This window comes from Primulina huaijiensis, chromosome 5, assembly GCF_012295235.1.
Source record: "Primulina huaijiensis isolate GDHJ02 chromosome 5, ASM1229523v2, whole genome shotgun sequence".
In the NCBI taxonomy this organism is placed as follows: Eukaryota; Viridiplantae; Streptophyta; class Magnoliopsida; order Lamiales; family Gesneriaceae; genus Primulina; species Primulina huaijiensis.
Genome location: NC_133310.1, coordinates 3763397 through 3785617, shown reverse-complemented (window position 1 = coordinate 3785617; position 22221 = coordinate 3763397). Strand labels below are relative to the sequence as shown.

Here is a 22221-nt window from a genome sequence, read left to right as displayed (position 1 = left end):
GGGATTCGGAGGTTGGCAAAAGACCCTGTAGTAGCAATCTTGTCTAGCTGATGTCATTCCTTCCATAGCATCGCCTGCAGCAGAACTTGATCAGTGGCCAGCTCTGCAACATAGTTTAAGTGAAATTCCCGCTTGTATTTCCTCGCCACTGTTCTTTGCGGTCGAGTAAAAGCCAAGCCATTCTGGTGTGCATACAGAAGGTCTTGAATCTTATAAAAGGTGGACATGACCTTCACCAGAACATATTCCTCAATGGTCCTCTTCAGTTCCTCCAAATGAGGACGTATCGGAGAGGGCGCCTGGACGGGCATGCTGCTACAAACGGTGGACTCGCTAGAACTCGGCATATAGGATTATTGTTCTTATTTCATTTTCATCTTATTATTTATAGACAGCTGGTATTTAATGCTAAAAGAAGGTGGAAAGCCGTCAGCTAGTCTAAATGTTTTTTATTTATTTATGAAGAAAGACGGAGCTACAGATATCAATGTATCGGAATTACCAGATTCTTGGAACATGGAATGATATGAATGCGAAGCGTGTGTCATAATGACGTCTCTTGGAATTTCAAGGACCGTATAAAGCACCGTATTCAGAGCCCGGGAGGCATGCGGCCCCGACATTTCAAGGAAAGCCCAGGAGATGTCAAGACTTGGCATTATAATGTATCAATTAATCTGGTTCAACTCGCGATATATATACTTAAAGGATTACAACAAAGTAACGACCAAGACATGCTAGAATTAACATTTTATTCAACCGTAAACATCAGCACGTACTACATCATCATATTCCTCTTCTACAACAATGATCCATATTTTCAACCAAGCAGCTACTGGCCCGGTGGAAGTCTTCAGGAAGCTGTCTGAATCAGCAATGCGCTTAAGGATCTTTATTTCTTTCCGAAGCATTAATTGATAGATATGACCATCTGTAAAGATGTCTACCCACTCGGCTACATGCAAGTGCTCTCGCACTCTCCTCAGTTTAGCTACCATGCTAGGAGTGATAGCTTCTCCAGAGTCATAAAGAAGCTTCAGCCCCTGAAGCTCTTCCTAGTAATCAAGAATTTCGTGAAACACTTCATCTTCCATAGTAGATTTTCGAATATCTAGAGCAGAATCCTTGAAGGCTTCGGTCATACTCGGAGTTTTAGAACTGCTTGCACCAGCCATTGTGTTTTCTGGATGACAATTTGTTAATATGATTGAAAAGTGGGTGAGTGGTTATGTATAGGAGGAAGGATCTAATCACAGCCGTCGATCTCTAAATGCACGAACGTCTAGGATGCGTTTTTGGAAATGATGCCAAGAGGTGAAAAGACGTGTACGGTTATCGAGGCGTCAGACTTATCCATTTCTCGAAATGCGAAACGTCCTTTAGGCGGGAATTCATGCTATGACACGTGTCATCGTGGTAATAACAACAGGGCCTAAGAATGTTAGATAATAAGTTATTATGAGTCTGGGGGAGAGGAGGTCTCAGCATTTCATCTCAGGGATATTTGAAGGCTCCGATGTTGTACATTGTTAATTATCTTGGACTTATCGGGACAGCGAGTCAAGCGCTAGCCCCACTATTTTAGGGGTGGGTGGTGATACCCCCATAAGGATCCGGGTCCCATAAGGATCCGAGTCGCTGGTGACCCGGACACCATCAACATATTTCCTAAGTATTCTCCGAACAGCCCGGCCTCTCGCGCAAGCACCCAGGCATTTTTTCTCTTCCCAAGCAGTCATCATAGCCCGGGCTCTCATACAAGTAACCGGGTAATCAATTGCCCGGGCCACCTCGAGAATTGAACCATACTCGAGTATGATTGATACAGGACTTCTAATCTGTCAGAACAACTTGGGCTTGGAGTGTCCTAGAAGTCATCAGAAGATAGGGTATGGGCAGCCGACTTGCCATACTTAGTAGGTAGCACTGGAATCGAGGTATCCACCTCATATTCTACTATAAATAGCAGGTATTAATGTCATTTACAAAAGCTGAAATCTTTGAACTCTTAAGCAATATACATATTTTCTACCAAATATTGCTTTTGCTCATCTTCAACCTGCTGACTTAAGCATCGGAGTGGCCACGCCGGACACCCCTCCGGCGCCCATTCACGAGTTCCTTTCATTGTTTGCAGGTGCTATTGAAGCCATTATCTTCACTCAAATTCCCTAAAACTATAAATTATTGATTTGACCCGTTGGAGCTCCTTACCCGGCTCATCCATTTCAACGAAGTCGCATCAAAAATATTTAGTAGTATTATGATGACAACAATTATGGCCAATCCTACGAGGCGCAAAAGTCGTGTTTGATATGTGTACAAGTTTCAAAACAGACTAGAAGGGCGCGGGCAGCAACCAACCCTTCATTAGGGGGTCGGACGGCTGTCATTTTGGCGGGTCGAGATATAGCCAACTTAGTTCCCCTATTTTATGTGGCAGGAAGGATTAACATGTTAGATCTAACAAATTTCATGTTATATTTGGAGGGTCGGGTGAGATATAGTCAACCCAACCCATCTATTTTATGCAGCGAAGAGGGTCGGACTGACCCGACGAGTTGACGTTTTGAAAACTCTAATTTTGTGTAATAAAACAGTGCCAAATACTTTTGATGCCACACCTTGCTAAAGATATGCAATTGCATGGTGTCGCTCAAGATATTTCCAACACTTACTTTCAAAGCTTCAATTTTGCATTTTCTATCTGTTATTTGTGCAAGCTGATATAGAAAAGTTAATCAAACTTACATTTCATAAAATACTTGAATCATTTTATATCAAATAAATTTGAAACTTAACAACCTATAATCACATCTGGTTAGAGCTTTAACTTCAAAAAAAAAAATTGAAATCAGTCTATTCACCCATCTCTAGACTAGATCTCTTGTTATTTCGATCATGACAAAAAGTACACCAAACTTTTAGACAATGATACAAAGTCTCGAGAAGATCAAATATGCCGGTTGAAAGTTAAAAGTACAAATATTTGAACTGAAGAACAATGAGAATCATCCTAAAGTATTTCTCTCAATGCTCGTGTAACAAGACATATTTTACTCATCCAAGTAGTACATTCAAGCATCAAAGATCCACTTCAATGTTGTATCAGCTTAATAAAGGATCATTCATTTGTGTTCTTCGTGTAGCAATTGTTGTTGCACATTATCTCAACATTATCACCAGTGCTATTCAATGATGAAGAAGAGAGGTTGTATAAGTTAGTGGATCACTAGGTTTCTCGTCTTGACTATCGGTTGTAAATCAATTTTTGAGCTCCATCAAACTAATTGAGTTGTTGAAAAGTTTTAATTGATAATGTGACTTCAGTTGGATCAGGTTTATATAACAATATTTCATAAATCAAAGTCTTCTAGTGGAATACTTCTGACAACGAAAGAAGATGAAACATATGAGGATTCAAACTTCAAATTTTGAGAAACAAATCTTGTGTGCATTTATATGCTTTACACAATTAGTTCTGCACACACATTTTATCGATTAACAAGCCTCCCATTTATCAATCTGACTAAATATTCGCTGCATCAGCCCAAGTTGTTTATGTACTTTTCTTCAAAGCCATTCAACTTATCGATTTAGATTAGATTAAGATCGCTTTATCAGTTGTTAACCAATCATAAAGTGCACTTTAACTATTATATTGATCCTGGCAATATGATTCAAGACCTTGTAGTGTTCTAGCATAGACAAAACCAATCCGATTATTAGGTGAATTTAGTTAATGTAATAAACCCACCCAATTGATCATCTGGCCGATTTGTATAAATTCGGACCACATTTCGGTTCCCTATCTATGGACCTCACATAATTAATATGAATATTGTTACATAAATAAATACGTGAAAATTGATAACCCACAATAACTTTAAAATATAAGTAGTGTTAGCAAGCATAATAAATGTACTAAAAATAAATATGTCACAATTTACTTTTTATATGTTCCATATAATTTGGAAAAAAAAACCCCAATTCGATCCATATTGTTTAACAAAATCCCAATTCAATCATTTTTCTTTCCACTATCCCAAAATAGTCCTTTATGTTTCAAAAAATTTGCCCAAAATTGGTTCTCAAAGCCTAAATATTTTCAAAAAGTGCCCAAACTTTCGTTTATTCTATTTTATTAATAAATTATTATATCAAGCTATGAAAATTGAATAAGAGCATAGGTAAAATTATTTGAAACATACAAAATTATTATTGTTGTGTAATTAAATGTTTGAGAATGAGATTTTCTCAAAATTCATGGATCCAGACTTAGGTTCGAGATTAAATATTTACATGAATTATTCCAATAATTTGAAATATTTACAAGAAGATCTAACCAATATTAAACATAGATTTCTAGAAATAGTCTCGGATTCCTCTAAAATCTCTTGATAAACTATAGATTGAATTCAGGGGTCAAATAAAATATAGCAGTACAATTTTTATTTGTTAAAATGCCAGTCTCTGGAGATAAATATTAATAAGGGAATATGTGTCTGGAAATCCAAATACTTTGGCCAGACGAGTCTATTTTATTAAAAGAAAAATAACATAATGGTGTCATATGACAGTATTACAAAGAACTGAAACGATTAAAAAATATTAATAATTGTACTCCATTATGTTGTAAAGAAAATGATATTCAAATTATCATTAGAAGTAATCCACAAAAGCAAAAAAAAAAGAGCTTTAGATCTCATCCTTATGTCAGAAGTAGAAATAGTTCTTAGAAACCAAAAATATTACGGTCTAGACAAAAATCTTGATCTTACAAATCTGGGCAAAGAAGTAGGATGTCATCCCAAGTATCGAACTTATCTCGAAGCACGGGACAAACACCTACAAAAAACTTTCAGAAGAGCTCACACCCGAGCTAATATAAGTTTTAAATATTGTAATTGCCGGTCATATGGATCAAGAGATCACATATCGACCAATTGTACAGAAAATGAGAGGAAGGGAATAAAGCACTCCGAACCTGTTAAGATTGGAACTTGGACCTAACTCAACCCCAAAAGCTAGCTCTAGAGGGGAGGATTGTCCAAGCCCATATATACAATTCCCAAATTATTTATCCAACCGATGTGAGACAATGAACACACCCCTCTCACGCCCAGAAATGAACATCTGGAGCGTGGAGTTTACAAATTACCCAACTATGGGGAGAACGGGTAGCCTAACTATAGACAGTTAGGCAGTCAAACACATAAAGGTGGAACCTGAGCTCTGATACCATATTAAGATTGAAACTTGGACCTAACTCAACCCCAAAAGCTAGCTCTAGAGAGGAGGATTGTCCAAGCCTATATATACAATTCCCAGGTTATTTATCCAACCGATGTGAGACAATTAACAGAACCAACTCCTGATATTGAATAAGCTGTATAAAAATAGAAAACAAGGATGAAAAGGAAATTAGGACTGAATATGGAAAAAATTTTAAATAAAACAGACTAAATTAAGACACTGGAAAGAAAAAAAAAATACTAAATTGAGAATTGCCTAAACATCAAAAAGATAAAGTGGAAATTATCCCTTATAATTTATTATAAATAGAGTATTAGCAATGATCTATCATGCTATCTTTATAGTCATAATTGTGATTAGTGGTGAGATATATGGTTCAATCAATCAATCTCATTAAATGAATTTAGTTGAGTGGTTTGATTTATTCACTTTAGCTCCTTTATTATTAATTTTTGAAATAGAATAAAGGGAATTATAGAAAGGTGATTTTATCCATATCAAGTGAATCATGGATATCATTTGTTGACATCCCAGACTTTCCCTCCTCATGGTTAATAAATAATAATAATAATAATAATAATAATAAAAACAAGCAAGATGATTCTCATTGATTAATTGTGTAAGATGTTTTTTCAATCTGACTTAATTTATAAAAAATTATTACTATTTTTAATCCGTGAGACCGTCACAATATATGAGAAAATTTGTAAAATATACACTTGAAGAAGTTAATTTCTTAAACAAATAGTTGACCAAGTTTAAAAAACAAAATATCCGCACAATCTACTCAAATTTAAGAACCAATTATTTGGGAATTTTTTTTTCCTGAAATTTCAATCCCATTCGAGTACCAACTATAGAATCCGCTGGCCAACAAAATCTCGAGACCGTTGTGGAATTCTGTTTTCATTTTTCTTTATTTTTCTGGAACAATTTCCAAATAGCGCTGTTAAATCAGCAACGTGGACTTTACCTTTGTCTGGATCCACAAAGTCGTGTGCGTGGAAAGCAGCTATAAAAGGGGCGGCGCTTCCGAGAAAACGCATTCAATTATCTCTATTCGCGAGGCAGAAGTGACTGTTTCAGCTGGTGCAGCTTATGGCGACGGAGACAGATGTGGGTGTCCTGCCGCCGTCGGATGAGCCGGACTTGTCCCCGACCCCGGCCGAGTTCAAAGGTGCTCCATCGTCGGTGTTTCACACGACGCTGGCACTAGTGTTGTGGCTGGGTGCAGTTCATTTCAACGTCATCGTCATCCTTCTTTCCTTCGTGTTCCTCCCATTTTCTAAAGCCCTTTTGTTCGTATTCCATTTTCCGTCCATCCCCCTTATTTGTTTGTGATTTTACGAGTTTGATTGATAAATGAGTTCTGGATTGTCTGCGATTGATTTCAGAGTTATAGGATTACTTTTGGTATTTATGGTCATTCCAATTGATGAGAGGAGCAAATGGGGTCGGAAAATATCCAGGTTAGCTTGTGCAGTTGCCCATTTACTTACGTTGAATTTTGGTAATCTATATCCTTACTTTGTTGATTCTGAATTAGTCATTTTGAATGATTATCAGGTACATATGCAAGCATGCAGTTGGTTATTTCCCTGTGACTTTGTATGTGGAGAACATAAAAGCCTTTGATCCTAGTGAGGCATATGGTATGTCCGGTTCTTTATATCTGCTGTGTTTTAGCGTTTATGTTTTTTCCTCTTCTTTTATGACTATTGGATTATTTGTTTTCTGATGGAAGCCCGATGTTAGTGAACTGATCGTATTTAGGTGATTCAGTAGAAATTCAGCTCTTATATCAAGTTCTACTTAACTTATTTTATTTAGGTGTGAAGTTGAGGTGATTCAGTTTCTTGAAATTCTGGTTATATTTCAAGTTCTATATATATGCGTTTCTGAGCTGATTTTCTTCAGTTTGAAATTGAGGTGATTCAGTAGCTTGAAATCGGTGGTGGTGGTTAGTATCGAGTTATTCAAATACAATTTAATCATGATTGCGTTTTTATGTAAGCTCAACATAACGTCGTTCATTTTGTGATCTTTGTTTTGGTTGCATCGGTTTATGGCTTCCAGAGATATGAAAATTATGGTGGTGATAGGTTTCTAATGAGGATTTGTGAAGAAATATCACAGCATGGACAAAGTTTATTATTGTCACATTGAGTGTGTTACCTGCTCTTCTCCTTAGTCATTACACCATTGACCATCCCTTTCCAAATCTGGAGAATTTTTGAAAAGGGGTGCAAATGATGGATGAGAATTTTATTTTTTTGTGGTTTATGAACGACATATTCGATGAGATAACTAGACTTTTGGTTAAGGTCTTGGCAACTGCCATTTTTCCTTTTTCATAGTAATTAATAAGGACTTTCTAAGATAAGGACATTCTGTTTCCCGTTACCTTCCCATCATTATTCTGCCAAGTGGAAAGATAGCAAAAGTCTTTTGAAGACTATTTGGATTCACAACATATAATATAAACTCATAATTTCAATTTCCGTTCACATTCTGAGTTTGGAGACTTATCATTTGTCCAAGTCTGCAGACGTAGCGGGCATACACATAAAGCAAAAGGAAGAAACTAGCAGTAAGATCAACCTTAGGGAAGCTTAACTTCACTAAATTTTTCACTGTAGATAAACTAGAAGAAATAATAAGTAAAACCATGAGTCACTGGTTGTGTTTCCTTTCAGAATTGACCCCCTTTCCATTCATTTACAACAATTTTGTTTTTACATCAGTAAACCAAGTGTTTTAGTCGAATACTCAAATATTTATTTGGTTTTATTAAATGGAATTAGCTGTAGAGTGATGTTGTGCTAATTTCTGCTCCTTTAGTTTAGCCAAAGTTTTGAGAGAAGAAATTCATTTTGTACTAAAACTTTTAAGTTTTAATGTTACTCTTGCAGTTTTTTGCTATGAACCACATTCAGTTTGGCCTATTGGAGTTATTTCGCTTGCTGATCTTACAGGCTTCATGCGTCTCCCAAAAATCAAGGTTCTTGCCAGTACTGCTGTAAGAACGCATCCTTTTATGAATCATATAGTCAAAGTTTAACGTGCCAATGCTAGTTCTAATTGCGAGAAAATTTGATCAGGTATTCTTCACGCCATTCTTGAGACATATTTGGTCTTGGTTGGGACTTACACCTGCCACAAGGAAAAATTTTTATTCCCTTCTAGCATCAGGGTACAGCTGTATCGTAGTGCCAGGGGGAGTTCAAGAGGCCTTTTTTATGGAGCATGGCTCTGAGGTTAATTTTATTGCAACTCAATCTTTTTGTGCTCGGTGCATTGTTTTATGAGAGTGCGTTAACTTATGCACTAACCTGAAATAGAATTTCTTTTTCTCACCAGCTTATTTGCTTTTATATAGTTTCAGGATACATCCAATACTTATCTGCTTTATTGCATCGATTTCTGCACGACTTCTTCATGTCTAAAAGTTTTCTTCTGTTGTGAACATGTTATGGTCCCGAGTTGTGGATCTCGTTATGAGGTGGTTATGGAGTTTGTGATGGAAATTGAGGCTCGTTTCAGGAGAGAACTTGTCGATCTCATAGATGATTTGGGGCTCGTTAAAAAGAACCTCACGATCTTTTAGCACTACGCTTTTAGGAATCTTTCTGCTAAACCATTTATTTCTTGCAATCATTTATAAATACAAAGAATCATTCGTCATGTCAACTACTAAAAGATCACGATAAATTTCCGTATCAACTACTAAAAATAAACTTAAATCTTAAAGATAAAATACTTATCCTAATCTTAGTACTTATCCCATATTTATAGAACACATGAGATATCGACAATTATCATTTATTCGAAAAATAGTTAAATAGATAAGTAAACTAGAGTTTTAAAAATTTAATTAAACTAGATTCTCTATCCGTTATCTTTAAAACAAGTGGGTTGGATTCCCTCTTGAAGAAAGTGTTTGTCCACAAACATGAATGAGAGGACCCGTTCGCGCTCATGGTGGAAGAATTTTCCCAGGATGCATCTGGAAGAGACAATTCCTCCCAATACATTAAAACTTTAGTTTGGGCATTGTTTAAACTCTTTTGTCCAAAATAGCTTGTGGACTGGGACATAAACATATCTTGATTTGGGAGCAACATGGGGCTGTTGCCTAGCTGTCCCTGGTCTCATTTTTTTGGGCACATGGTTGACAGACATTTGCATATCCCTTCCAACTGATCAAGAAGAGTTTGCTGTCGTTTCTCGGTGGCTACCTTGCCCTCTTGATATCTATCAACTACTTTGGTATGCACCAAAAAAATTTCCAATTTTATCCCAACATTCTGTATAAAAGAGCTTTTATTTCTGTACTTATGAATACTTTTAGCACATCTCATCAATCTAAACAAAGAGTAGGAAAAAATAGAACTTCTAGTATTCTGCAATTGCTTACAATGATACACATAAATAAGAGCCTAATCCTCTAAATCTAGTAATATGATCCTTACAAATCTGAGGCAAAACATTAATATACAACATAATCTGCAAGATTAATCTTTCCATAGTACAAGATTAAATCAAATCACATAATATCTACACAATTTGACAACCCCCCTCAAGCTGGTGAATGGATATCCCCATTCCAAGCTTGTTAATAATATCTTTGAACCCATTGCTGTATAGCACTTTGTGAATATATATGTAAACTAATCTTTGGACGAGACAAATGTAGTGCAATTTAATCCACTTTCCAGTTTTTCTTTGATGAAGTGCCTATCAACTTCAACGTGTTTCGTTCGGTTATACTGCACCGGATTGTGAGCTATGCTAATGGCCGATTTATTCACAGTACAACTCCGTGGGTGTTTCCCACTTGACTCCCAATAATCTAGAATCAACTTCAACCATAGCAATTCTCATATTCTCATAGCCATAGCCCAAAATTCTGATTCGGCACTTGGTCTCGCAACCACATTTTGCGTTTTACTTCTCCATGTCACTAGGTTTTCTCCCTAGAATGTACAATAGCTGGAAGTGACCTTCTATCATCCAAAGAGCCTGCATAGTCAGCGTCAGTATAGGCTTCAAGAGTCATGGCATTCCCCTTTTTGAACATTATGCCTTTTTCAAGACTACACTTAAAGTACTGCAAGATCCTATGAACAACCTTGAGGTGTTTTTCTTTCGGATTTTGCATACATCTGCTAACTACACTTACAACATATGATATATCTGGTCTAGAGCGAGTTTAATATATTAACCTCCCAACCAGTCTCTGATAAGGTTATATTGTGCATCACATAAACCGGGATTGACTTCAATAGAGGTGTCCACGGGCTTGCGTCTCGTCTCTCCCGAGTATTTGAGCAAATCTAGCACGTATTTTTGTTGGGAAATGAACATCCCGTGTCGTGAGTGAGCCACTTCAATTCCTAGATAGTATTTTAACTCCCCAAGTTCTTTGATATCAAAATCTTTGAGCAGGCGTTGCTTCAGCAGTTGTATTTCTTCTATATCATTCCCGGATACTATCATGTCATCAACATACACCAACAAAATCGTTAATCCACCTGAAGCTGAGTGCTTCACAAACAAAAAATGATCACCTTGGCTCTGTTTGTATCCCAGGGTAGTCATTGCTTTACCGAGTCTTCCAAACCAGGCCCTTGGTGATTGTTCAAGGCCATAGAGTGCCTCTTAAGTCGACATACCATTCTTTCTTTAGATTCAAAACCCGGTGGATCTCCATATAAACTTCTTCTGCGAGATCTAGTTCCTCCATTTTGACTTTCCAGATAGTAAAGACAATTCCTCTTATTAGCATGTCCAATCATCCTCTTCATTTTCAGCTCCAGAAACTCGCAACGGGAAGAGAAGAAGGTTACAAAACAATTAATTCATGGTTAGTTTCTTAATGGACACTAAGTTTGCAAAACAACTTTGCGACAAGGAGGACTTTTTTAAGGATAAGGGATGGACTTATATAGATATCACCTTGACCAGCAGTGGTAGTGAAAGATCCATCTGTTAAGGTGATTTTCTTGTGGCTAGAGCATGGTGTATAGGAGAAGGATTTGGAATTATAGGTCATGTGATCAGTGGCTCTGGAATCAATTACCCATGATTTTGGAGAAATATTTTCAGAGATATTAACAAAGCAAGAAGTAGGATTGATGCCTGAAAAAGCCAAGAAGCCGGTACCTGACGATGATGGTTTCTCAAGTGATCCTAAGAAATTTTTCAGCGCCACAAGTTCTTGCTCACTGAATCCTGCAGCAAGGTTCTGAGTTCTTCCTTCATTGTTCGGTGGTGCACTTGCCATATGAGCCTTAGCTCTTTTATGAGTATTTCGATCAGGCCTACCATGCAGCTTCCAACACTGATCCTTTGTGTGACCACTTTTTCTGCAGTAAGAGCAATATAGAGATTCACGGCTGTTGAATTTTGATTTTTTGTGCTGAGTGTTGAACTTGAATTCTTTTATTCCAGCCGCTTTAGAAACAAGAACATATCCTTCCTCTTCGCAGAACTCGTGCATCACCCTTCTGTGACCCTCTTCTGCCTGAATGATTGAGATAGTTTCATTTAGGTTAGGTAGATATGCCTTTCATTAGATTTGTACTCTGACTGCATCAAACTCCATGTTGAGGCACACCAGAAATTTATAAATTCGTTCCATTTCAATAAGCTGCTTTAAGATTGAAGCTTCTGGTGCACGAGTCATCTTAGCACACTGATATTGATCTAGTTCTTGCCATCATCCTTGCAAGTGATTAGCATACCCAGTTTTGGTCTGATTTCCTTGCTTTGTTGCTGCGAACTTTGACTTAACTTCATAAATCTGGGCTGCGCCATTAGTCTTGGAATAAGTCTGTCGCATGGCCTCCCAAATTTCTTTGGTCAACCCAAGGACCATGCATGTAACGACCATGAGTTATACTCACACTCTAGGAACCTAGGTACTTAAGCCTGGAGGTCCTGAGTTCGAGTGTTTGGGAAGACGAAAGAAACCACTTCCAGGGGTGGGATAATGCTATGAGTAATGGCGCATGAGAAAATCCATGAGAACACGAGACCCGAAATTGAGGATAACCCATGGTCATTACAATGCAAGTATCGGTAATCTCAGGCAACATCAAACTCCTTAGCCATGACATTACCATGGAGTCTTGTTCATCCCACGAAGCTAATTTGGGATCTTTCTCCGAAGGTCCAGTACCCACTAAATGATCCACTTGGCCTCAACATGTCAAAAAGGTCTTGAAAAATTGGGACCATTTTAGGTAGAGTGGAGATTTTGTAGCTTCTCTGTTGCCGCAATTTGTTCAACAGTGGCAACATCGGATTTAGGGCTTATCACAATAATATTGAACATTTTGCTTGACAAAGATGATCTTGGCTTTGATATCAAAACAAAGAGTAGGAAAAAATAGAGTTTCTAGTAACTATTGATTTCTCTGAACTAATTCCCATATTTTTCGTTTAAATATAAAAATTATATTTAAAACAATTATTTGAAAAATAAACATATATTATACACATGCAAATGATCATATATTATATACACGCAACTCGTGTGACAAGTCGCTACTATTTTCATAAAAGCCTCGAATTGTTGATGAAATACGTGCACTTCCCCTACGATGACCGGCTCTGGTACCAATATTTTATGGTCCCCTAGTATTTTCATTGAACCTGTCGACCTCGTAGATGATTTGAGGTCTTTAAAGAAAACCTCACGATATTTTAGCACTAGCTTTAAGGAAAATTTCTGCTTAACCATTTATTTCCACGCAATCATTTGTAAATAAAAAGAATCATTCGCTCTATCAACTACTAAAACATCAAGATAAATTTACCTGCCAACTACTAAAAATAAACTCAAATCTTAAAGATAAAATACTTCTCCTAATCTTAGCACTTATCCCATACTTATAGAACACATGGTATATTGATAAATCTTTGATTTGAAAAATAATCAAATAGATAAGTAGTAAACTAGAGTCCTAAAAATTTAAGTAAATATATTTTCTATTTATTATCTTTAAAACCTGTGGGCTGGATCTGTGTATACCATCACAAATGATGCCTAGCATTGATTAAAGCTTAATAAGAAAATGAGATTATGTTCAGCCTATGGCTTCATATTTCTTTTATAGGCATTGCATTGCGGAACACTTCATTATTAATTCTTATACCATGTGATTGTTCTGGAGTCGAAATTGCCATCTTCTAATGTTTACAATTTACAAAAGATCTTTGTGATCCCCTTTCTTAAAGGCAATTTATGTCTATCTCTTATCTCATCTGAGACACTCCCAAACCGAACGAATCTCCCTCTCGGAAATTGTCATAATATTCACCATGCCTAAGATTTGAAAATGTTTTACAATTTGTATAAAATGACTATGGTATGTTTACATCTATGTACCATCCCCATGTACCAAATGCCCGTGTCTATTTCCTTCAAGGGAAGGTAGATGTATGGATATCATCTTGATTACCGAGGGAGGTACAATCTGGTCATTGTAGAGATTGGCACTGAGATGTAAAATGTTTAGAAGCATCAATTCGGGTTTTTAACGGACGCTTTCAATTTGAATTTTTACTTTGTTAGGCGTATCATCTTCTATCAATATCGAGTTTTTTATGGACGCTTTCAATTTGAATGTTTTACTTTGTTAGGCATATCATCTTCCACAGTTTCACCCATCAAATTAGTGGCGTATGATAAGAAAAGTGCTATTTCTTTCGTTATTCAAAAGGCTTTTTTCCCCTGATTTCTTGGTTATTTTATTCAATTATACTTGCTCTTTTTGCAGCAAGGGGGTTTGAGATTGTTTTGTCGAGTTGCCTGGATAGGCCAAATGATAGATTCAACATGTGGCATCTCTGATATTTTTATTCCTTAATTTTCTGCATATGTACGTTCTAGTGGCTAAATTCTCTAATGCTTCTTAAACAGATTGCTTTCCTTAGAAGGAGGACGGGATTTGTACGCATTGCTATGGAGTTGGGAAAGCCTTTGGTTCCTGTTTTTTGCTACGGTCAGGTATAATTGTGTTGGTTTTTTCTCTTGTTATTACGTGTGAAAGTAAATTTTTTAAATGTTCACTGGATTGGACTAGCTCATCACTTACTCACTTAGATTGTTGTCTGACATGTATAGGGGCTAAATAAATGTAGTATCTAAAAATGTAGCATGCTATTTGTATTGGACCCTGGTTATCATTTAAATTTCCTTCTTGTCTTAATAGAAAACATAATTTATTAATGATTATTGAAAAACACAATTGGTGGATAAATCATCTTCTCACACAAACTTTCGTTTTTCATTTCAATTGTATTAACATAAATTTATCATCTAGCCTAATAAAGGAAATGAAACGAGTAAATGAATAAGTTTCTTGATGATGTTTCTTTAAAAAAATGAAAAATATATCTTATCTAAACTATAAATAATATTTTCTTGGGCATAAGTTGGCACTTGATAATACACGATTTTAATAATTAGGTTCTCTTTCCTCCTTGTAACTGAGAGAATATTCTAGGATCCTTATGGCATACATGAGAAGAAACCAAAAGTTATATACTTTCCTGTTAGGATTGTTAGGATCCTTATGGCATGCCTCTACCTCGGTGCTTCTCTATCATAGAAAATTTATATCGGCACCTATGACAAAATATTCCACATTTTTACGTAATTTCTCTTTTATTTGTGACTTTTAAACTAAGGCAAACATCATTTACTTTATGGCTGTTTCATTTATTGTGCAGTCTGATGTGTACAAGTGGTGGAAGCCCAGCTGGAAGCTCTACTTGGAATTTTCTAGAGCTATAAAGTTTACACCAATACTTTTTTGGGGTGTACTGGGGTATGTTTATTTTAGGAGGATGTGCTATAGCTTTTGAAAGTTGCTGCTTTCCCCTTTTTATAGCATCCAGTTCATCTGGAGATGATATGGTTGTTGGCAACTAAAGATTGGATTGTCAACTTGGAAATCTGAAATTTTTTATTCTCAATTTGTAGTACCGTTTTTAGGACAATTTTTATCAAACTTCATTTCGATGATGAAGGGAAACAATAGACTGCATATGGTGAGCTCAAAAGAAAATTTACTCCGTCCCATGCGTTAGTCTATCTCTACAACTTTTGTGAATTGTTTTGATTAATGAGGTGTGGCAACTCACAAACCTCTACAACTTTAGCTAATCAAAGACGAACTATACACCAACAACGTCAACCCGGAAGTTCGAAAGGCTCGAAAATGATAAAAGTAACAGATGACAAATAACTGTCAACTACCCAAGGTAGTCATATCATGGTATGATTTAAATTAGTCGTAAAGGAGGAAGCAACAGATTATTTTGGTGGGAAATCTTTATAGTATGTAATTCCTACAAGATCCTGTTTTATGTGATTTTATTTTCCTCTGCTATTGGTTAATATGAATGGGTTACCTTATCCCTCAGTTGTATCACATATTTCTTACATTTTCAAATGGAGGAAAGAATTAAACTTTTCTTAGCTTAAGAGTGCTATTATTTTCTAATTTTGTTTCTGATTGTGGTTTGCAGTTCACCTCTTCCTTTTAGGCGTCCAATGCATGTGGTGGTCGGCCAACCAATCATAGTAAAGAAAAATCCGGAACCTGCTCTAGAAGAGGTATCGTATCCTCTGCATCCATCTTTTATGCATGTATCATTTCGCTTTTTATGAATGCTCAATGGTACAAAGTACACTAAGCTTCTGTTCTTTTGAAATGCTAGTCCACAATACTCCACGTGAAAATTTGTTGAGGCTACTTGGAATCCTCTGTTTCTTTTAATTTTAACCCATAAAACAGTTCTTTAATAAAATTTCACTTGGATTTATGGTATGTTTTCTTCCAAATTCAAATTTTTTGCATAATATTGATTCTTGGAATAGGTATCTTTGGCATAGACTTAAAATTTGAGTGAGGTAACCAGACAAGAATTTCTATGAGAATTAACCCAATCATGGAAAATTAAATTTTTTTTAATTATTGCTTGCTGCCATATTTGAGTTGCGGTGAAGATTGATCACTCAAATTTGATTCCTTGAATGTGCTTGATCAGCATAAACTAAAAATTTATCTATATTAGATATAGCATGCTGCTAAACTGCATCCTACAAGCTGTTGATAACATGAAGATGATTGCCTTAGCTTATAAAATCCACTCTTTGGTTGCCAACGGCCACCGAAAAAAAATCTTACGATAATGATTTGCAAAGGTTTCATTTGGCCACTCTGACACTTTTTAGTTGTTGATTATCTATCGAAATGGGTGGAAGTAAAACTGTAGTCCTTTAAATTATTNAAAAAAAAAAAAAAAAAAAAAAAGAAATGGGTGGAAGTTATTGCCACCTGTACTAACGATGCTTGTGTTGTAGTGAAATTTTTGCACAAGAATATATTTACCAAGTTTGGGACGCCAAAAGTCTTATTAAGTGACGAAGATACACATTTTTGCAATAAGATTTTTAATTCATTGTTGGCTAAATATAATGTGAAGCATAAGATGACACATGGGTATCATCCACGATCAAACGGACAGAGCCAAAATATCCGACCGGAAGATCAAACAAATTTTGTAAAAGACCCTAAAAACTAACCAGAAGGATTGGACGATAAAGTTGGATGCACTGTGGGCTTACAGGACTGCTTTCAAAGCACATATCGAGATGCCTCTTTATAGGTTATTTTTGAAAAAACTTGCCACCTACCCGTGAAATTGGAGTACAAAGCTTTCTGGGTTGTCAAAAAACTGAATTTTGATATGAAGGCCTCTGGTGAGAAAATTGTTGATGCAGCTGAGCGAAGTGGAAGAATTCCACAATGATGCCTACGAGAACGCCAAATTTTATAAAGAACAGACGAAGAAGTGACACGATAAGCAGATTCTGAGATGAGAAGAGCGTATGAACTTGGACAACTGGTACTATGGCTTAATCCTCGCCTGCGAGTATTTCTTGCCAAGTTAAAGTCTAGGTGGTCAGGACCATTAACTGTGAAAAAAATGCAACTGTATGATGTGATCGAGCTTAAATGCAATGATGGACGAACATTTAAAGTCAATGTTCAATGTGTGTAGTACTACTTTGGGTGTGAAGTGAGGAGCGTAGGCAACGTTCCATTGAGCGAGTCGAAGTAAATCGACAGATAGTCGGGCCGATACTATAAACCAAACGTTTTGGGAGGGAACCCAAATTTGTACCCTTTATTGTTTTTATTTTATTTTTCTTATTTTAATTAAGTTCTTTATGTTTATTCATTTCTGGTTTTTTTCATGTAAACATTAATACTAAGATCCAATTATGCAGGTCTCATTGAACTATTATTGAATAAAATACACGGATGTGGCGCCTTAGCGCCAACCAAGCAGCGCCTCATTTATGAATAAAAATTCAGGAGTTGCGTTGAAGCGGCACCTTTGCGCCAACCATGCAGCGCCTCAACGCCTAATTTATGATGAAAAATTCAAGAATTACGCGAATCAGGCGCTTAGGAGCGAAGTCCTGCTCAAAAAAAATTTATGCATCTTTGGCGTCTCGACACCATTGTATTTTGAATAACAGATTTAACACGCAAATTCAAAAAAAAAACGCGTACCCTCTTCTCTCTTCTTCACGCAAGACCCATCTAATCCACATCGTCTCATCAAATTTTTTCATAAAATCGATCCACACCTAAAGCAAATCACTCCATATCATATACTCAAGGTCATTCACTCGAATTCAAGCCGGGATTTGCAAAGATTGAAGCTAGGGTGTGTTCTGCATGATTTTTGGGGATTTTTGGTGAAAATGTCAAACAAATGATTTGGGCTCAAATTTCTTCATCTATTTCAGAACTTCCACGGATTCACTCCTCTTCTAGCACAAAGTACCACGATTTTCATTGGAGATAATTGATTTAGTGCATAGGGTTAAGAAATTTAGAAATTTGGGACATATTTTCATATGTTTGATGCTTTGTTGGGATTTATTGTGTTGAATTGTGGATTAATATCATCGTACGAATATTGAACGTTGTGGAGATTTGATGGGTGGTGTTAACGGTTTAGAGATGATGTTGTGACAATATTGATTGAGAGTATTGAGAAAAATCGGTGTTGAGTTGTTATTGGTTTAAATGTTGGTAGTGTGCATTGTTATTATTTAATCGTTGGGTTGAGAATTTGTGGCAGTGGCAAGTTGGGTTGTTGATTGAAATGAGAATAGTACTTGAATTAATGGCCCATAAAAAGAAGCAAAATAAGGATGTCCTAGCCTCGTCCTCGACGGCGAACTTTGATCGTCGTCGTCTATGGGATGCCACAACCGCTAGCAATTACATGGCCCTGGTTGGAAAAAGTATGCAGGAACGTGGCATCGGCATGTCCCATCCAGACCACATTTTGATGTTCCATGGTATAGAGTGGTTGAGGGAATCTGTCAAATCACCTCTTGATGCGATGGTCTCGTTGGTCAGGGAATTTTAGGCAAATTTAAAGGTGAGACACGAGGATTATAGGGTTAGAGTTAGATGACGTATGATGACATTTGATAGTAGAACCATAAATACAATTTATGGGATGCTTGATTTTAAACATGATGGTAATCGAGCGTATATGAAAGGGACGGTGGATTACAACGAGATCTTGCAGACTTTGTGTTATCTAGGAGCTGCCTGAAAATTGAATGACGAAAGGACAATTGTGAATTTCAAGGCAACATATCTGAAGAACGATTTTATGTCTTGACGCTTATTTGTAGCTTCGAGAATGATGCCTTCTGGTCACACGTCTGATGTGACAAAGGAGAAGGCTGACCTTGTCTATTATATTCTGAAGGCGAAGATGATCGTGCATGAACCTTGGAAGAGAATGAAGAGTTGTAGAAGCCAAGAGCGCCTGATTCGCGCAATTCTTGACTTTTTCTTCATAAATTAGGCGTTGTTTGGTTGGCTCAAAGGCGCTGTTTCCGCACAATTCGTTCAATAATAGTTCAGCGGCACCTGCATAATTGAATCTCAGTATTAATATTTACTCATGACATGAAAAAAAAACCAGAAATGAATAAAAACAAATAACTTAATTAAAATAAAAATAATAAAGGGTATGAATTTGGGTTGCCTCCCAAAAAACACTTGGTTTATATCTGTCAATTTAGTTCAGCTCGTTCAGTGGAACTTTGTCTAGACTCCTCACTTCACTCCCAAAGTAGTGCTTGTCTCATTTACCATTGACTTTAAATGTTCATCTATCATTGCATTTAAGCTCAATCACGCCATACGGTTGTAATTTTTCCACAGTAAATGGTCCTGACCACGTAGACTTCAACTTACCAAGAAACAGTCGCAGACGAGAATTAAACAAAAGTAAATTGTGCCACTCCTTCGTCCGTTCTTTATAAATTTCAGCGTTTTCGTAGGTATCATTGTAGGATTTTTCCATTTCGCGCAGCTGCAACAACTTTTTTTCATCAGAGACCTTCATATCAAAATTCAATTTCTTGACAGCCCAGAAAGCTTGGTACTCCTATTACACAGATATATTGCAAGTTTTTCCAAAAATCAACCTATAAAAACGTCTGATAGGTGTTTTGAAAATAATTTTGTAAGCTGACAGTGCATCATCCAACTTTGTCGTCTAATCCTTCTGGTTAATTTTACAGTCTTTTACAAAACTTGCTTGATCTCCCGGTTGGATATTTCGGCTTGTCCGTTTAATTGTGGAATACCCAAGTTCCACCTTGTACTTCACATTATATTTTACCAACAATGGGTTAAAAATCTTATTGCAGAAATCCGCATCTTCGTCACTCTATATACTCTTGGCATCCCAAACCTGATGAATATATTCTTGTGTAAAAATTTCACAACACGAGCATCATTAGTACTGGTGGCAATAGCTTCTGCCCATTTCGATATATAATCAACAACTAAAAGAATGTAAGATTGATCATATGAAGATGGGAATGGTCCCATAAAGTCAATATGCGAAATGTCAAAATGTTCCACCTTCTAAATATTTATTAGTGGTAACTCATGATGCCTAGAAATATTTCCAACCATTTGGCATCTATCACATGGTTTTACCAAGGTGTAACTATCTTTAAATAAATTAGGCCAATAAAAATCAGATTGTAATACCTTGGCAGCTGGACTTGAAGCTCCAAAATACCCACAATAAGGTGCAAAGTGGCATTGCTCGAGAACGTCTCGTGCCTCTTATTCTGCCACGCATCTCCCTGTAACTTGGTCATCACATCTTTTGAAAATATAAGGATCTCATCCATAGTTAGAATTTAACGTCATTAAAGTACTTTTTTCGCTTACGTAAAACACCACGATAAAGAAAGTGATGTCTGCCAACCATAGGAGTTTAGAAGTTACCTCGAAAAGTTGTTCGTCTTTTATGAGTCCCTCATCAAAATCGAACTCTTGCAGCAGCAATATCCACCTAAACAACCTTGATTTTGAGTCATTTTTGGCTAACTAGTGACGAATTGCTGCATGTTCGACGGGCGTGTAATTCCATCGATTTGATGGGCCTCAGCTAAGCCTTTTTTTGCTTCTACTGGTTCATTTTAATCTTACAGAAAATAAAGTAGTGGAAGGGGAATTTGTAAGTCACACTTGATTCCTGAAAATAAACTTGAATGTGAACAACACCTGCCAATACTTTTGAAATTGCTAATTTAACCACTGTTTTCTTTGTAATATCCTTGTGTTCTACGCATGATGCTATTACCGACTTTCTTTTAGCTTGCCTGTAGAACTTCTCATGAATTATAATAGAATCAATGCTTGCTGCTTGAAAATTCTGCTTTTCTATTTGTACTTGCTGCCATCAATGAATGTATATTGGCCCCAACTGAGTTTCGTTCTTTGCTTCCTCTTCCCTTGCTTGTGATGTACGAAGTTATTACCGGACTTCCGTTTTTGTCTGCGTCTATAACTTCTCATGAATTAGAATAGAATCAATGTGTTGCTGCTTGAAATTCTGCATTTTTATTTCTTCTTGCTGCCATCAATGAATGCATGTTGGCCATGAACTGAGTCTAGTTCTTTGCTTTTTCTTTCCGTGGGGATTCATACAAGGTTGCGGAAGTCCATGAGAAGTTTCTTGAAGCGCTACAGAATCTCTTTGAAAGGCACAAAGCAAGGGTTGGTTATCCTGACTTAAAACTGAGAGTTCTGTAATGTAAGCTGTGGGCAACATAGTGATGTATAATTATGTGATGTGGATTTATTTGTCAATATTTAACCGTTAAATTTCTGGGAAAGGTTCTCTATTAGCTAAAAAATACCGATGGTCATATTTAATGTGTACATTTGCATTTAAATTCATAAGAACTAGACATTTATGAGCTGCCGTTGTATATGAATTTATGCCGTTTGAACATTCTAAAAACTTAATGTATTTGTAGCAATCCTTGTGATGCAAATTGTACAGGAAAGCGTCAAAGTGTGAGCCTTCGTGACTTGTGATGTCTCACAATTAGGAGGGTAAACAAACGGAATTGAGACGAATATAACAAGAAATTTAAGGTTTGAATTCGACTAGAATTAAAGCTCGAGCTCAAGTTTAACTTGAAAGATTTGAATATGTTTGCAAACTATTCGAATTATTTCTCGAAAATAAGTAGTCGAAAGGTTCTAAATTTATTTATTTAATTTAATATATAATTATATTATATTAATGAACTATTCGAATTATTTCTCGAAAATAAGTAGTCGAAAGGTTTTAAATTTATTTATTTAATTTAATATATAATTATATTATATTAATGAAATATTAAAGCTCGTGAGCGACTCTTGAACTATCGAATAAAATAATATAAGTTCGAGTTTGGATCGAAAAAAAATTCGATCATGTTCGCATTTGACTCGAATTCGATAGTTTCGAACACGAATCAAATATTTTTCGAGACGACTTGAAAAGTTTGTAAATCGGCTCGGTTCGTTTACACCTCTAATTAAAATATACTTT

The 22221-nt window shown here is 36.3% G+C and overlaps 1 protein-coding gene across 2 annotated transcripts; it reads left to right on the top strand.

The window, feature by feature from the left end:
- The first annotated feature begins 6108 nt into the window (after positions 1-6108).
- LOC140976419 (diacylglycerol O-acyltransferase 2D-like) lies at positions 6109-21637 on the top strand. Of its 2 annotated transcripts, XM_073440552.1 has the most exons (10): positions 6112-6554; positions 6651-6725; positions 6823-6908; positions 8169-8275; positions 8358-8513; positions 14186-14272; positions 14998-15095; positions 15799-15886; positions 21330-21473; positions 21565-21616. In XM_073440552.1, the coding sequence occupies exons 1-9, from the start codon at positions 6355-6357 to the stop codon at positions 21429-21431; spliced, it is 999 nt and encodes a 332-aa protein (XP_073296653.1). In that variant the 5' UTR covers positions 6112-6354; the 3' UTR covers positions 21432-21473; positions 21565-21616. The 2 variants fall into 2 exon arrangements, with proteins under 2 accessions (XP_073296654.1, XP_073296653.1); XM_073440553.1 differs by having other exon boundaries at positions 6109-6554; positions 8232-8275; positions 21330-21637.
- The last annotated feature ends 584 nt before the right edge of the window (positions 21638-22221 follow it).

What these genes read in the sequence shown, in the direction of transcription:
- LOC140976419 (XM_073440552.1), top strand. Translation starts at nt 6,355, where the DNA reads ATGGCGACGGAGACAGATGTGGGTGTCCTGCCGCCGTCGGATGAGCCG. An exon ending in TGGGGTCGGAAAATATCCAG is followed by an intron (nt 6,726 to 6,822) that starts GTTAGCTTGTGC and finishes AATGATTATCAG; the next exon opens with GTACATATGCAAGCATGCAG. An exon ending in TGATCCTAGTGAGGCATATG is followed by an intron (nt 6,909 to 8,168) that starts GTATGTCCGGTT and finishes TTACTCTTGCAG; the next exon opens with TTTTTTGCTATGAACCACAT.